The 17,937-nt window shown below is 35.4% G+C and overlaps 2 protein-coding genes across 3 annotated transcripts in view; one reads left to right on the plus strand and one right to left on the minus strand.

The window, feature by feature from the left end:
- Window positions 1-8,753, plus strand: part of cacnb4a (calcium channel, voltage-dependent, beta 4a subunit) — a 36,363-nt gene extending 27,610 nt beyond the window's left edge. For both annotated transcript variants that reach the window (XM_051119400.1, XM_051119401.1), the window contains 6 exons: window positions 110-168; window positions 253-362; window positions 494-645; window positions 732-827; window positions 1,225-1,410; window positions 2,454-8,753. In XM_051119400.1, coding sequence (XP_050975357.1) covers window positions 110-168; window positions 253-362; window positions 494-645; window positions 732-827; window positions 1,225-1,410; window positions 2,454-2,717 — 867 coding nt within the window. In that variant the 3' untranslated portion in view covers window positions 2,718-8,753. The remainder of the gene's footprint in view (window positions 1-109; window positions 169-252; window positions 363-493; window positions 646-731; window positions 828-1,224; window positions 1,411-2,453) is intronic.
- Window positions 8,754-9,444: 691 nt separating this feature from the next.
- Window positions 9,445-17,391, minus strand: si:dkey-219c10.4 (high affinity cGMP-specific 3',5'-cyclic phosphodiesterase 9A). Its single transcript, XM_051119571.1, has 14 exons — window positions 17,239-17,391; window positions 16,105-16,266; window positions 15,946-15,997; window positions 15,510-15,612; window positions 14,473-14,615; window positions 14,296-14,355; window positions 13,648-13,825; window positions 12,371-12,493; window positions 12,206-12,298; window positions 11,031-11,098; window positions 10,837-10,939; window positions 10,609-10,713; window positions 10,361-10,507; window positions 9,445-9,900 (listed from the first exon to the last, which is right to left on the minus strand). The coding sequence occupies exons 1-14, from the start codon at window positions 17,324-17,326 to the stop codon at window positions 9,724-9,726; spliced, it is 1,602 nt and encodes a 533-aa protein (XP_050975528.1). The 5' UTR covers window positions 17,327-17,391; the 3' UTR covers window positions 9,445-9,723.
- Between the last annotated feature and the right edge of the window lie 546 nt (window positions 17,392-17,937).

A 17,937-nucleotide genomic window follows, 5' to 3' on the forward strand; every position in this document is an offset into this window, starting at 1 on the left:
CTGCCTAGACACTGTTGAAGTAAAGTAGATATTTTCCATGTTTTCTCAATAAATCTTGTTTTTGCTCATACTTGTATTTACTCTCCTGTCCTCATGGGTTTGAACACAGGTGACAGATATGATGCAGAAAGCACTCTTTGATTTCCTGAAACACAGGTTTGAAGGCAGGTGAGGGACAGCTTTTAACATGTTGTGGATTTTGATTACCTTTCCTGCCCATGTGGTAGATTTCATTACATTTCCTAATTTCAGGATATCAATCACAAGAGTAACTGCAGACATCTCTTTGGCCAAGAGATCTGTGCTGAATAACCCTAGTAAGAGAGCCATCATTGAGAGATCCAACACCAGATCCAACTTGGGTATGTCAGCTCATGTTTAATTGCCACTGAGCATTTCTAACTAAATGCAAGGTAATTAATTAATGTAGACATGTTTACGGCTTCAGAGTCAGCATGTTGACATCGTGCTGAATGTTTTCTCTTTCTGACAGCGGAGGTTCAGAGCGAGATCGAGCGAATCTTTGAATTGGCCAGATCCCTTCAGCTGGTTGTGCTGGATGCTGACACGATCAACCATCCAGCCCAGCTCATTAAGACTTCTTTAGCTCCCATTATTGTCCATGTCAAAGTATCATCTCCCAAGGTAACACAGACATTGAACAAGTACTAACAGTATCTGTTAGTTGAATGATGTTATGACTGCAAGTTTTTGCATGTGTGTGCTTACAGGTATTGCAGCGGCTGATCAAATCACGAGGGAAGTCTCAAAGCAAGCATTTAAATGTACAACTGGTGGCAGCAGACAAATTAGCTCAGTGTCCTCCAGTGAGTATCCAGAATTGCATAACATTGTTCGAATCTTTTCTTTTGAAGTGTTTGCTATCAATTTTACTGTTTAACAGTTTGGGGTCAGTAAGATGTTTTTGAAAGAAGTCTCTTTTGTTCACCAAGGCTGCGTTTATTTGATTAAAAATACTGTAAAAACAGTAATATTGTGAAATTATTACAAATAAAAAAAACTATTTTTTATTTGAATATATTTTAAAATGTAATTTATTCCTGTGATGGCAAAGCTGAATTTTCAGCATCATTACTCCAGTCTTTTCAGTGTCACATAATCCTTTAGAAATCATTCTAATATGCTGATTTGCTGCTTATGAAACTTTTCTTATCAGGTGTGACATGAAACATTGAGTACAATGCTGTTTCTGCCCCATTCTAGGAAATGTTTGATGTAATTTTGGATGAGAACCAGCTTGAGGATGCATGTGAACATCTGGCTGAGTATCTGGAGGCCTACTGGCGTGCAACTCACACTTCCCTCAGCACTCCTCTGAATCCTCTGTTGGGTCGCAACCTGGGCTCCACTGCGCTTTCACCATACCCCACAGCCATCTCTGGACTGCAGGTGAGTGAAGACGTGGGACTTAGTTTAAATATTCCACAATATGCTGATTAGAATATGTAGAAAGTCCTTGCTAAGATCCACACCCTATAATAAGCTTTATAGAACATACCATAGGAATGAGCAAAAGATTTCAGAGATTACTAGAGATTGCATGAGATTTCAAAACCAAAAACATGCTCATAAAATTGCAAAAAATAAGCAAAATGAAATGTTAAGTTTGTGTGCTGTAATTAAAAGGCTGGTTCACCAAAAAATGAAAATTTTAGTCATTAATTACTCACCCTCATGTTGTTACAAACCCGTAATACCTTCGGAACACAAATTAAGATATTGTTGATGAAATCTGAGAGCTTTCTGACCCTGCGTAGACACCAACGCAACTGACACGTTCAAGGTTCAGAAAGGTAGTAAGAACATTGTTAAAATAGTCCATGTGACATCAGTGGTTTAAACTTAATTTTATGTATACACAGAGTTTCGAAGTTTTGCACTCAAGTTCACAGAAACTGAGACAGCAGAATGCGCATCCTGTATGTTTTTATTATTTTACAAAAGCATTTCGTTGTTATTGTGAGTGCACACAAATAAACGTAGCGTCTTTACAGACTCTAAGGATGTATTACTTTTATCTATATGACCAGAAATGACGGAGTATTTTAAGTGCAAGTGACTGCACCAGCGCCTCCATCTGTCATGCAGTGAGTGTTCTACTGTTCAGCCTCCACACTCCACACAGACACTTCAATAGCGCACATTTTTCTAGGTTAACTTTAGATTAAGCGGTTGTGTAAAGTTGCTACTACATACATCTGTCAGATGAAAAAACTAATACAATTTTGGTTGACCAAGCCTCTTTTAATCAACTAACAGTTAGTCAACAATTAGGGGGCAGCCGTAGTAATTAATGACAGAATTTTCATTTTTGGGTGACGTGACTAAAAATAAATGCTTAATAATCTCTGAAATCTCTGAAAGGATTTTTTAAAATAATTTTATATTGTACTATATTGGTTTCACTGTTAATATCGGTAAACTTTCAACAGAGCCAAAGAAATAAAAACAGCAATCACATCAGCGACAACTCTCCAATGGAGCGACGTAGCTTGATGACGTCCGATGAGAACTACCACAACAACGAGCGGCAAAAGAAGAGTCATAACCGTCTATCCTCCAGCTCCCAGCAAAGTCGTGACCACTACCCTCTGGTAGAGGAGGACTACCATGATCCCTATCAAGACGCGTACAAACCTCACCGCAACCGGGGCTCCCCCGGGGGCTACAGTAACGACTCGCGGCACAGACTCTGAACGTCCAAACAACTACAGCCAGAGCTATGAGATAAATCTCAAGTAATTGTGTAAACCCTTTCTGAAAATGCAGTGCATTGCGTTCACTCCATTTATGGGCCATCTTAACTAAAAGCAAAATCCAAGCACCCGGTCCGTCTATGTAAGGCAGTTGTTTGCAGCCCCTGTGCATGTCTTGCGCAGTTGGAGGTGCTGATTTTATCTGCAGTGGTTGAGATAGGATGCTCTTCTGGAGGAGTGACAACTATAGTACCATCTGGTCAATTCAAGTAGAGGCCTAAGCCCTGCATCTAATTGCTAACCAAAGCCCTGCACTGTCTATATCTGCAGGATGTTTTGTGGTGGCATGCTAATTTCACCCTGAACCAGTGCCGGCATGCAGAAATGCTCAACGGTGCCAAGACCCAATCAGCACAGAGCCTTTTTGCACGATTTCAGTAGCCAATGAAAGTGTCATGCATTCACCGTTCTGTTTCTTCCTGTATCAGTATTGTCTCTTTTTTTGCCCAAACAGCCTCAGGTACGAAGCAGGAATGCTTTATAGGTGCCAAAATCCAAGAGGTTTCTTTTCCCGCTGTCTATTTTCATATTAATATCTGCAGATAGTGTCAACAGGTACTATTTTCTGAGCAAAATACAAAAGATAGCAACATATTATCCTTTTTTACGTACACCATAATGCCTATAGATCACTCAGCACAGGCCTACAAGTGGGATGTTGTTGCAAAAAAAATGATGCCAGAGTACCAGTATCAGGTAGGTTTTATCATATTAAATTACTCTGTTATTGGTAGTAATAGTAGAACGAATCTCATGAAACCTTACAAGATTTCCAGATTATATTTCAGCCAAAAATCAGAAGAAAAAACATAAAAATATAAATAATTTAAATACAATGAAGCTTGTTTTAGGATAATCAAGACATTATTTTCATGAAAGTTAAGCATCCCCTCCTCTATTTTAATTTTGTTTACATTGTGAAGAATTATGCATCATGATAGTATTTGTTATATCGCCATTCATTTTACAAATTTTAATATCAATTAAATAGTGTTATATAAAAATAATGGCACGACATATTAAGTTAATAAATAAGAATTTGAGGGTGCCATGTGCTTAATTATCATTAAAGTAATATTATAATAAAAAAACATGCCCTAAAGAGCTGTATTTTCTTTATGCTAAATATAGGGGTTTATTTATGTATGTATTTATTTATTTATTTATTTTTGGTGGAATGTGACCTGAGCATGTTTTATGAGATTCTCAGGGGTTTTGTTGAACTCATATCACACTGTTTTTTTTAAAGAAACGACACAATAGCCTGTGTCATTGAAATACAGTGCCTTGTGAAAGTATTCAAACCCCTTCATTTTTTTCCATGTTTCAAAGTTCAAACTGCTTTAAATAACTTTTTTTCCACATTAATCTACACTCCATACACCATAATGACAAAGTACAAAAACTGATTTGTGACAACTTTGCAAATGTGTTAATTAAAAAACTGAAATAAGTACATTGCATAAGTATTCATACACGGGTTCAAGTCAAGGCTATGGCTGGGCTACTCAAGGACATTCACAGAGTTGTCTATAAGCCACTCTTGTTGTGTGCTTAGGCTCATTGTCCTGTTAGAAGGTGAACCTTCTGCCCAGTCTGAGGTTCTGAATCCTCTGGACTAGGTTTTCTTTAAGGCTGTCTCTATATTTTTCTGTGTTGAGCTTTCTTTCTACTCTGATGAGTCCTTCAGTCCCTGCAGCTGTAAAACACCCCCACAACATGAGGCTGCTACTAGCACACTTTACTTTTGAGATGGTACTGTGCCGGTGATGAGCAGTGCCTGGTTTCCTCCAGACATGATGCTTGGAATTAAGATTCATCAGACCAGAGAATCATGTTTCTTACAATCTTAGAGTTCTTTAGGTGCTTTGTTGCCAATCCAAGTGTGTTTTCATGTGTCTTCACTGAGGAGAGGACTGTGTTTGGCCACACCGCCATAATGAACGGATTGCTGGAGTGATGCAGTGATTTTTGTCCTTCTGTAAGTTTCTTCCATCTGCATATGTGATCCTGGAGCTCAACTAGAATGACCGTCAGTTTCTTGGTCACCACTCTAACCAAGGCTCTTCTCCATCAGTTACTCAGTTGAGCCAGGAGGCCATCTCTAGGAAGAGTCCTAGTTGTTCCAAACTTCTTCCATTATGGATAATGGAGGCTACATGCTTCTTTGAACCATCAATGCAGCAGAATTGTTCCTGAACTCTTCCTCAGATGTGTGGCTTGACACAATCCTGTCTCTGAGCTCTACAGGCAGTACTTATCTCAGTGCTTGGTTTGCTCTGATATTGAGAGGTTTGTGCCTTTCCAAATCATACCCATTTGCATTTGCCACAGGTTAACTCCACTCAAAGTGTAGTAACATCTACAAGCGATATGAGTGCTCATGAGCTGAATTTCAAGTGTCCCAGAAAAGGGTATGAATATTTATGCAATAAATATTAATTTAATATTAATAAATTAGCAAATGTGTTTTGTGGACTGATTTGGAAAAAAAGTCATTTAAAGGAGTTTAACATAAGGCTGCAATGTAACAAAATGTGAAAAAAAAGGGGGTTTGAATACTTTCGCAAGGCACAGTATGTGGCAGCTGAGTGGACATCCATTCTGTCACTGAGGGAGTGTTTACACAACACCATTTTCAACTAAAAATGTAATGTTTTTAAGCATTTTGGCCATTCATTTACACAAAAATTGCCTTTTGGAGGCCTTAAAACTTGATATCAAACTGCAAGTTTGAAAACGATTCCATTGTTGCTTCTACAAAAATGAATTTGTGATAACGGTGATGTGCAAGCGCATTATGTTTTTGTGTACTGTTTCTATACAAAGTGACATCGCCAACTACTGGCCTGGCATTCACAATACACCATTTTTAGTTGTGTTAGTGGATACATGTAAACGTGAACTTTGAAAACGCAAAGAAAAACGTTCAGTTTTTAGTACACTGTCGTGTAAACATACCCTGAGTCAAGTCTATGGATCACCATAAAGTTTCTCTGTTCTATTAAGCTTTATGAAACAAGTGATTGATTATTATGACTACTACTAGTCTTGAACTATTTAGTGTGTGCCTGACCTATAGTATAGTTACTGGTTGCCGTAGCAGGTACACAAAGTATTGGAATTAAAATTAGACTTTAGACTAAGATACAACATAAAAACATTATTAAATGCAAAAATGCATTTTGATTGTTCATTTTACGTGAAAGCTTTATCTGTAATTTTTTCATTAGTTATCTTCATCAGGCCTGTTTGCAAAAGCTGTTCACACACACTGAAGTGCTCAGATGAACAAATCAGGTGTAATTCCCGCCTTTGCATGTGCAAAACTACTTGGTTTTGCTGCTGGCTTACATGATTATGATAAAAACATCTGATTATTTTCTGTTGACTTAGATATTTCTTCATCTCACTGTCGTTTATTCAATGAAAAATGCTAAATGGTGTTTCAGAAACATCTCCAGACAATGCTTGTAATTGATGTTAGCACAGTTAATGTTGTCTGGATCTTGACATTTGCATTTTTCTCGACTTGCAACAATTCTGCATCTGATTTGATTACCTTTATAGTGTTGTGTTGTACAGTGTTTCCTCTCACAGAGATCGCTGTTGTGTGTTTGTAATGCTCAGAGAGAGAACAAAAGCAAAACAAAAGTGTCGATTCAGTATTTAATGTGTTGCAAAAAGCATTTGGTCCATATCCTTCAGTGGCTTCATATAGTTGAGGTGTTAATACTATTCGTTTGGTGTGGAAATGATTGGATTTTTCCGGTTTCCAATCTGCTGTAAGTTCTACCTGTGAGCAGTTCTGAAGAGGTAGCTTTGATAGTAATAAACTACTGGATTTGCAGCGTGCAGAAACAATAGGGAAGAAACTCTGTCTGTCCGTAGGCTATTTTCAGTATATATCGTACGTAGCATTAGAAAGCATTCGGTAAACGTTTTTAAACGTTTCTTGCTGCAGTTGAGGGGCCAGTAGAAGTCAATGTAGTTTGGGTAAAGTGTCCTTATTCTCTGATCACTGCCACCCCCATTTCTCCTGCCCACTCCATTATCCATGTGCAATATTTCATGAACTATAAAAGAATAAACACTACTATTTATTTGTCTTGTTTAAAGCAGTAATGTTCTCTGAATCACATACACTACCAGTCAAAAGTTTTTGAACAGTAAGATTTTTAAGGTTTTTAAAGAAGTCTCTTCTGCTCACCAAGCCTGCATTTACTTGATCCAGAGTACAGCAAAAGCAGTAAAATTTTGAAATATTTTTACTATTTAAAATAACTGTTTTCTATTTAAATATATTTTAAAATGTCATTTATTCCTGTGATTTCAAAACTGAATTTTGGCATCATTACTCCAATCACATGATCCTTCAAAAATCATTCTAATATTCTGATTTGCTGCCCAAAAAACATTTATTATTTTTATGATGTTGAAAATAGCTGGCCAAAATTTTTTTAGGTTTCTTTGATAAATAAAAAGTTCATAAGAACAGCATTTATTTGAAATAGAAATCTTTTGTAACCTTATAAATGTCTTTATCATCACCATTATTTCAGATAAATGCTGATCTTTGGATCTTTCTATTCAAAGAATCATGAAAAAAATGTACTCAACTGTTTTAAATATTGATATTAATAATAATAAATGTTTCTCGAGCAGCAAATCAGAATATTAGAATGATTTCTTTAGGATCACGTGACACTAAAGACTGGAGTAATGATGCTGAAAATTTAACTTTGATCACAGTAATGAATTGCATTTTAAAATATATTGAAATAGAAAACATTTATTTTTAAATTATTTTAAAATTTTACTGTTTTTGCTCTACTTTGGATCAAATAAATGCAGGCTTCTTTAAAAAACATTCAAATCTTCCTGTTCAAAAACTTTTGACTGGTAGTGCAGAATGTGAGGATTCGCTCTATAAATGCATGAAGAACTATTTGGGAAATAGTTGACAGTATTAATAATATTAATTATTTTTACTATTGACTATTAAATCATATTCCTAAAATAACACCTTTCAGCTAATCAAGACATTATTTAGTCTTATGAAACCTCCTTCTATTTGTGGACATCCTCAAATTACTTGATAGTTAATACATATATTGTTTTGGTTTGTTTGTTGTTGTTTTTTTCCCAATATGTACATAATTTTTATTTGTAAACAATCACAGATTTTGGTTTTGCTTCTTAACTTACATCTCAAGGTCCTTTGGTCACTATTGGTGTCAGTATTGTAGCCAACACTCAGGACCACCATTGCTTTTATTATTTGTATTATTATATTATTAATTTCTCATATGACTATTTTTTCATTTTCAGTCAGTACATTCCCTGCCAGTAACTTTATGCCTTAACTTTTTAATAAGGTGCATGTTCGTTTTTTTCCAACTTTTGCAAACAGAGGGTTTCTTTCTATGCCTTTTTTTTTGAGAGCTCTAAATTCATTTATTTTAAAGTGTGTTAAGCATCCAGTATTTACTTTTAAATGTCATTCTGTTTGTGATAAATCGTCAACAGCTGATCAAATGTAATTAATTTTGTAAAAAACAAACAATGTACTTCCTATATTACACCACTGCCCCGATAAAACCATTTTCCCTTCCTTCCTGAGAATAATAGATGTTTTTTTTTTTTCTCATTTAAAGTTCTATTTCATGTAATGGCATGTTGATAAGGGATGATGAGAAATGAATCCAAAATAAGTGATAGCCATTTACTATGCAAATGTGTACAGTGCTGCATGCTAATGCTTTACCTGCCTCTGCAAACTTAATGGCTTCAAATGGAGTTCAAATGGAATTGTGGGTATTACTTGTGCAGGACTGTATTTGAGAGAAATGCAAAACTGCATGCATAATATTCCATTTGCATCGTCAGATTAAAGAGACACTATATGGTTTTTGGGAAATAGATGTGTAAAATGAAGTAAGTTTTCTTTTGTAAAATAAATTTGAATGTAAAACAGTGCTTGTGATGAATTCTGTTTTTGTTTTTGTTTTTTTTTTTTTTCAGTTGCATGGTAGAATCAGTGACAAACCTACCCTGGACCACAAAACCAGTCTTAAGTAGCACAGGTGTATCTGTAGCAATAGCCAAAAATACATTGTATGGGTCAAACTTATCAATTTTTCTTTTTGCCTAAAATCATTAGGATATTAAGTAAAGATCATGTTCCATGAAGATATTTTGTAAATTTACTACCGTAAATATATCAAAACTTAATTTTTGATAAGTAATATGCATTGCTAAGAACTTAATGGCGAACTTCTCAATATTTTGATTTTTTTGCACCCTCAGATTCTATTTTCAAATATTGTCCTATCCTACCAAACCATACATCAAAAGCTTATTTATTCAGCTTTCAGATGTATAAATCTCAGTTTAAAAAATTGACCCTTACGACTGGTTTTGTGGTCCAGGGTCACACAATGACTTATTTTAATAATGTAATGGTACAGTTCCATGTATAGCCTCCTCTCTCATACCTATGAAATTGTGGCTTCTAGTACCGCCATCTTCTGGGCTAACCGTGCATGTTCACTACATTCATTTTCAAGACTATCTTGACAAAAAAAAAAAAAACAATTCTAAGCAGGCATTGTGATTTTAGTATTTTTATTAAGTAATTTTAAATTCAAAAGCATGACATACAACATATACTGATAGTCATTACATTTTTCAGTTTAGCTTTGCACTCAACTAAAATCTGTAATGAAAAATGTTATATTAAATTAGAAAAAGGCAAAATATAAGTATAATTAGTTTGGATATATTTAGCGAAACTATTCAATCCTCCTTTGAATATATATATATACACAGTATATTTAGCTGGTAAAAGTAGCATAAATACATTTACTTTAAGCCTTAAAGCACAATTCTGGATCTCAACCTACATTTCGATTATAGGATGAACATTTGACAGTGTGAGGTCAGATTACAGGTTGACTGGTTTTGTCGTCCCACCAGGTTCTGGATGAGCTTCTGGTTCTTTTGAGGTGCTGGGCTTGACCATCTTCTCACTCTGGGCCCGGTTCTGTTTTTCCCTCTCCAGAGCTTTCTCCATCTCTGTGTAATAATCCAGGGCTTTCCGCACTGGGTCAATGATGTGTTGCTGTAAAGTCAGAAATGTGAGAGTTAGAAATGTTAGTCTTTAAATATCACTCATCTCATAGCAGAAATTCAAAAAGAAATGAATAAAACATTCCAGGATTTTTTTGGTTTTTCTAGTTTCAGTGCAGCTTCAAAGGGCTCTGCATGATCCCAGCTGAGGAATAAGGCTCTTATCTAGCAAAACGATAGATAATTTTCTAATAAATAAATAAAAATGCACATACTTTTTAGAAAACCAATCGTTTCACTACATAAGACCCTTATTCCTCGGCTGGGATTGTGTAAAGCCCTTTGAAGCTGCATTGAAACTGCAATTGGGACCTTCAACCTGTTGGCTCCACTATATGGAGAAACTTGATTTTACATTTTTGATGTAACCAGTTACCTCAAATGGTGTGAGGTCTCCTAACTTATTCAAGTTCATAGCATATGTTACAAGGACGTTCCAGGAACTTTCTTACCTCCAGACAGGGAAACAGATTGGCCAGTTCAATGAAGAGAGGAAAGAGAACAAAGCGGATGAATCCAGTCTGAGAAGACGGTTTAGTCACTTTGTCTCGATCCATAAACGGAGTGACAGGAAGACCCTCCAACTTCTCCATGTCACTCTGGATTTACATTAGATATCATAAAAGCACAAAATACTGTTGGTTAAAACGAAAACTGTACTGTACTGCTTCCAACATAAGACAAAGTTAGCTATATTTACTTGATTAAAGAACTCCTGGAGCAGACAGTCCAGCCACGGTTCTGCCACATCCATGGGTCTCGCCTCATTGGAGATGTCACTTACTTTAATCATGATCATCATCAACTGTGAAAGAAGACAGGAAGTGCCTTCAAGTGGATTGTCACCAAGAACAAGCACTGCCATGGTGTTGCTACAGTCTTTTGGGTTTGATCATTGAATGACAATTATGAATATCAATGTACTTACCACATCTCTATGATCTTTGTTGCTGAAGTCGAACACAGGAAGAATGGTTTTGAACTTGTTGAGGATCTCAGTATGTCTGGTCATATCAGTAGCAAGAATACACCTGCAGTGATGATAAAGTTGGTCAGTTTTTACCAAGCTTTTGGTTTGGTATAGATATAGTTGTTGAGATTATAGAAGAGTAAATTATATACTTAATTATGCCCTCTCGTATTCTTTTGTATTGCTCTGTCGACAAGTTTCGGAAAATGTTGCTTTCAGTCTGAAAAATAATTCATGTTGGTTTTTCACATATATAGAAAAATGTGCATACTATACATACATACCGCATAGCATAGTACAGAAGATGACTATATATGGTTAAATATTTGAAAGAAAGAAAAGACCAATCACAATTCAGCATTCAAATGACTGTCAGTTGCATATAAGTGACCCTGGACCACAAAACCAGTCATAAAAGTCAATTTTTTTAAATCAACTATTTGAAAATCTGGAATTTGAGGTGCAAAAAAATCAAAATACTGAGAAAATCGCCTTTTGAAGTTGTCCAAATTAATTTCTTAGCAATGCATATTTCTAATCAAAGTTTTGATATATTTACGGTAGGAAATTTACTAAATATCTCCATAGAACATGATCTTTACTTGATAACCTAATGATTTTTGGCATAAAAGGAGAATTGATCATTTTTACCCATACACTGTATTTTTGCCTATTGCTACAAATATACCTGTGCTACTTAAGACTGGTTTTGTGCTCCAGAGTCACATTTATGGCATTTTTACATTAAAAAATGAATAAGTCACATAAATGCTGAACATTCTAGCCACCTTGTTTTTCAACACAGAAGTGAGTCATTTTCTGTGAATGTGCGAGACTTCAGGTTCATTAGCCATGATAGGGAATAACGAGATAAATAAGAAAGTGCAGTAAATGGTAAAACTGTTACACTACAAACCAGTGTGTTCATAATTAAGATAATACATTAAAATATTACAGAAAGACACACCAGTTTGCAATATCAAGCAGCAAAACTAACTGTTTTGTTAAAAACCCGGAAGCGAATGACACCGGAGGCCAGACTCATTAAATTTACATATGGCCGCGCTCGCTCTTACAGGGAAAAATACGGTGGATATCATTCAATTCATACACTGTTGCCGTGGGTTGTTTCTCATGTCCGCGAGTTTAAGCGATCCCAATCATGTGATATTTAGCCCCTAGAATGTGAATTTTACCAGAGGAACCCTACCAAAAAACGTGTATTTTACCACTGCGGGCCATGATTTTCTGAGAAGTCCAAATGTAAACACTCAAAATATAAATTTTATTAAAACTTATGTTTTTTATTTGGAACCTAAGTTTTTACCTTTTCCAGGATTTCAAAAGCTACAGCGCAGTGATGATTTTCCAGTGGGGAGATGTCATTGTACCTCAAAGCGAGCTCAGTGCGCGCATTAATCTGAAACACAACATACTTCCATCAGTTTATTCTGTGTACTGAAAAGCAGCAGGTCTTGAGACAACATCTCACCTGGTATGCATTGTTGTAGCCGGTGTGATCTAGATCGTGACAGACAGCTGAGGTCAGCATGATGAGAAGGTCAACACTGTCAATCTTGCTTCTGAGATCTGTTAGCCATATCAGTCCATACATCTGACAAACAGACGGACACGGATATTAGCGGTCAGGACTTTTTCTGTTGGGCCAGTTGACGAAACCAGAAATCATTTTATAAATAGAGGGTTTGCAATTACATCACGATTTGGTCAGCTACCTGGATCTGCGGCCATATTGGAGATACTCGGATGTAAACAACAGCACTGTTTGCACTGTTAACAACCGAACTACCGAATACGTTGTTCTGCTAATTTATGCTGTCTAAACCACAAAAAAATGTGTGAAAGCTGCTAAATCATATAGAGAAGGACCTAGTAAACAGGAAAGGGCACAATATTCTGACAAACTAAAGTTAATAGGTGGTAAAGATACGTTCAAGCAGTATTAATTAAAATGCCTAATATTTCACCTACCTGACTGGAAATGATAAGAACAAAGACGAATGTTGTCAAGATTCTTGCCCTGGAAATCCTGGTTCAGTTTGGCCAACCACAAACGCCTTTTGTTCCTCAGACAGTTTTTTGCACTTTTATCCTTGATTTGTTATAACTTTTGGCAGTCTATAGTACTCCAAATGTTTATCCCAGTCCAAACGATTAGTATAGCCCAAAACATGAAAATAATTGACTATTTTCAGCAGCAATAATCAGTGAAATATGCGGGTTTTGTTTGGTTCAATGGCATTGTTTACATTCAGTGCCACCAATATGGCCGACTGATGTTGCGTCATGAAAAACACTCTATACAAATTCAAAAACGTAAATTTATTATTATTTAATTAATGTTTTATTTATTAACATATTAATTTTTATATAAATGATTATATTAAAATGTGCTATAATTTGTTATATATTTATTTATTTATTATATCTGTCCTCCAGCCATGACAGGATGGATATTGGACAGATGACTTACGTTCAACCTTCAGTGACCTTCAAAAACATGAATTACAACACATACACTATAATTTTCTCTTTTTGTGATTTTGACCCCTGGACTTACAGACTTAATAGGACAATTAAGGAAAACAGACAACTGATTTCAGTAAAATTACAATTAACGTTTTGGCAGCAGTGCTGTGAGTGAAATGATGGCTGTCTGGGGCATGACATTTATTAATCAAGCAGATGGAGAAGTGGATAATTGGAGTGATTGGAAGAAATTCTGAGGCTGATTGCACACGCTCTTACCATCTGAGTGACGCAGAAGCAGTGTTTGAAGTTGTGGAAGGGGATGTTATTGTAGCGTCGGTACACCTCATAAAGGAACTGCTGCAGCACGTCCAGCTCAATGTTGAAGGTGGAGATGAAATCCAGATCGGTGTACATCACCTGGAGCAGCACCATGATCTCTGCATCCTCCCATTGCCTGCAACAGCACAAAATCTTTATTTTCCCCTTAGAAGGAATCTTATCTTGTGTTAATCTGAAGCTAAAGCCTGGTTTCAATAAGTCCACTTGGAAATCTATTGCATTAATGAACAGGGAGCTCCAGCCCTTTGCTCACAAGAAGTGCTTTTGATTTGTAAACCTCAAGCAGGACCATTGATATTAATATGAGGCCCTTCGGGCAGATGAAAGGCCTGATCTCCGCCACGTTCTTTATGCTTAATTTAGAAGTGCTGTGCTTTGCTTCACTAACAATTTCCTATTCATGTATGACAGGTGCATCTTTGATGTGTCTCCAGCCACTGTGAAGACTCCTGGTTTTCTATTTATTTACAAAAACAAGTCATATCCAGGTTAAATAATTATATGGAATTGCCAATAGAAGGAAAAGAAAGTGTGTATGTGCATTTCTGTTTCATTTGTTGTGAGAAATATATATGAAACACTTACCAGTTATCAAAGGTTGGTGTTTTAAGATACTGTCTCACTTCTTCAGAAACCTCCAGAGAACTAGAGGGAGAAAATCAGAAGCAATTCTTTCATTTCTGTTGTGCATATTTGATTAGATTTTTTTTTAAAAGTGCAGTTGCATATTACATCCTTTCACGTAAGTGACAAGAATGTCACCTCATTTGGAGGAACTTTTCCCTGACGTGCTCACACTCTTCACGGGTCTTGCGCAGGGTTCTTTTATGGTAGAAAGGGGAGGGCTTGTGGGTGCCTTCTGACATGTCCTTAAATAGTCCCAACCAGCTCAGGTGCTCTACACTCTTTATGTTATAGGGATAGAAATATAAATGTACACTACCAGTCAAAAGCTTTTAAGATTTTTAATGTTTTTAAAGAAGTCTCTTCTGGTCAGCAAGCCCGCATTTATTTGATCCAAAGTACAGCAAAAACAGTAATATTTTGAAATATTTTTACTATTTACAAGAACTTTTTTTTATTTTAATATATTTTAGAATGTAATTTATTCTTGGATTTCAAAACTGAATTTTTTATCATCATTCCTCCAGTCACATGATCCTTCAGAAATCATTCTAATATTCTGATTTGCTGCTCAAAAATTCTTATTGTTAGAAGTGGTATTATTAGTACTATGTTGAAAACAGCTGAGTAGAATTTTTTCAGGTTTCTTTGATGAATAGAAAGTTCAGAGGAACAGAATTGATCTGAAATAGGAATCTTTTGTAACATTATAAATGCCTTTATCATCACTTTTTATCAATTTAAAGCATCCTTGCTAAATAAAAATATTAATTTCTATCATTTCCATAATTTTTGGATCCAAAATATAGCGAAAACAGTAATATTGTTTAATGTTATTAGAATTTTAAATAACTATTTTCTATTTTAATATATGTTAAAATGTCCTTTATTCCTGTGATGGCAAAGCTACATTTTCAGTAGTCATTACTCAGTTTTTTCTTCAGAAATCATCCTAATATGCTAATTTGTTGCTCAATTATTGAATTATCAATTATTAATAATGGTTCTTATTGTTATCAATGTTGAAACAATTTTTGCTGCTTAATATTTATGTAGAAACATTATTTTTGTGACATCATAAATGTTTTTACTGTCACTTTTGATCAATTAAGTGCATCCTTGCTTTTACAAAATATTAAGCTATATATGGAATCCATTAAAATCCATAAAATCACCTCCAGTTTCTCTCTGAAAGACTCCACCTGTCTCTTCATCTCATACACAATGGCAGGAGTCTCTGCTGCTTCAGTTAGGATTCTTTTCTCCAGGCTCTGTAACCTGTTTATTGGACTCATTATTATATTGTATTTCGGGATAAAATAAACACCAACCTTTGTGGCGCATAAAAAAATTCCTGAAAGTAATTTCGCGAACTTCAAACGCCCCGCCCTCTCACCAAAACCCCGCTCTTAAACATACATCAGCCAAACTGTTCAGAATGTGCAAAATGATTGACAGGCAGAGGATATCTCTGATTGGCTAGTTTTATGCCTGCTGAAAGCCACAGATCAACTGACACTTTTTGTGCAACCATCACATTATTAAAAATAACCAAAAATAAGAAATCGTCATTGAGAAAGTGTGCATTTCTAATATATGTCCCAACCTTACCTTTTCTCCATAGAAGATAGGTCAAATCCCAGAGCAACGGCCAGATCTGAACCTAAAAGATAGAGTTCAACATGATCCAAATATAGAAGCTACGTTTTTTCATAAGTTTATCAATACAGTAGCTCTAAGGTAACTATCTAGTACTAAGGTGAAGGATACCTAACAGCTCACTGTTACAGTCTGCAGCGACCACTTCCAGTTTATAGCAGGAGTGAGGACTATTTGGGGCCAGCTGGGGGGAAATATTAATGATATTGCCTTTAGTATTATAGAGTTTTAAGATGTCATGAGGTCCTGCCTCAGCTGCAGCTCGGAAAAGATCTGTGATGCAAACACACACATGAATATTTATCATTAATGCATTTATCATTCATGCCGCAGATGTACTTCATCATCACATTTTTTATCTACATGGAAACTTCCTCAAGTCATGCAATTAATGCATTTTAATATGAGTGACTTAGCACTGAAAATCCCATATGTTTCCTTTAAAGCACTGCTTGGCACTTGAAGACTGACTGACTGTCAGCACCACCTGTGACTCAAGCTGTCTAACTGAAGTATGACGGTTTGTTTGTTTCTGACTCACAATCTGTGACTACAAATGCACCCATGCACACTGAGTCAATATGGAAGATTTATTTAAAGTTAATTAGTGTTCTCGTAGTTCTCTAGAGAACTGGAGTGTTATATCAAAAAAAGAAAGATTAATATATGAGATCATCATCTTATGTTGTATTAGCTATCCAGGTCAACAGAATAGCTCTTCACACAGGCTCGCTGTAATTGAGAGGACCTGATTAAAGAAGCCTGGCTGTTTTCAGTGCCCTTGAGAATGAGAACAGTCCTCAAGCTTGTTTTCAGCAGAATAAAGGCTAATGAGGGCAGAGAGCCAATTTGGTCATAACAAAAACTCCTTTTCTTATATGAAATTCTATTTGATGTTGATATACGAATTAAAGCTGTTGTCATTCATAGAGCGAGACTGCTTTTACAAACCACTTTTTATCTGATGATCTGTATAATATAAAAATATTTATTACATAATACTTTAATTGTATATATTGAATAATTTATATTCATTTTAATGCAATTTAATTTATTATAACTGACTCCACAGTTCAACATTCTTCTCATTTCAGTAAACTACAATACTTTTGGTTATATTTCTGTGTGGCTTACAGAGAACACACCAAAACCTTGACATTTTCTAAAAAATGTAATGCATTTTATTAAAAAAAGTGTTATATTTTAGTTAATCTAGAAAAAATAGATGATTTAAGACATCCTTACCTTTAACATCTTGTGCAGGACAGTCAACGGGAAACTCAGCTTGCTCTGGTCTTCCATTCACAGTAAAATAAATGATTTTAGTTGCCATGTCAGGTGATAACCTGCTGCACCCTCACCTTTGTTGATCGATGTGTGTACAGTGTTACATCAGTGATTCAGCCTATCATTCATTCAAAACCCCGCCCCCATTTTAAACCATCTCTGTGGGGTCCACCCCCTTATCCTTAACCCTAATCACTATTCTGTTAAAATGAATAAAGCAAATGTTTCCTTAAATTTATCTCGAATGTTATTAATTTTGCACCTGATTTTTGTTTTTAATTTTTTTTGTATTAATCTGATAACAATTAGTATTGATAATTTTTTTTTATTTCACATTTTAAATCAGCGCATTTTTTTGCAATTAGTAAAACCATGAACAAGCATAAACAAGCGAACAAAACCACATGTTAGTCACGCAGAGTTAAATATAAAATAAAGCTTTAGTATTATGTATTTATTTTGTTAGTATTTTAATTAATTTAACGTTAGCTAAAAATAAGAATTCATCAAAAACATATGTTAGATAAAACACCAACCTGTATCATAAGAACAATAGGAGAAGAGTAGTAAAAAAGTAAGAAATTATATTTTTAAAATGCTGTAGATATCTGTGACTTTTATTTTGTAGTATTTTCACTTTTATTGTGAATCCTGTTC

This window comes from Labeo rohita, chromosome 9 (genome assembly GCF_022985175.1).
Source record: "Labeo rohita strain BAU-BD-2019 chromosome 9, IGBB_LRoh.1.0, whole genome shotgun sequence".
NCBI lineage: Eukaryota > Metazoa > Chordata > Actinopteri > Cypriniformes > Cyprinidae > Labeo > Labeo rohita.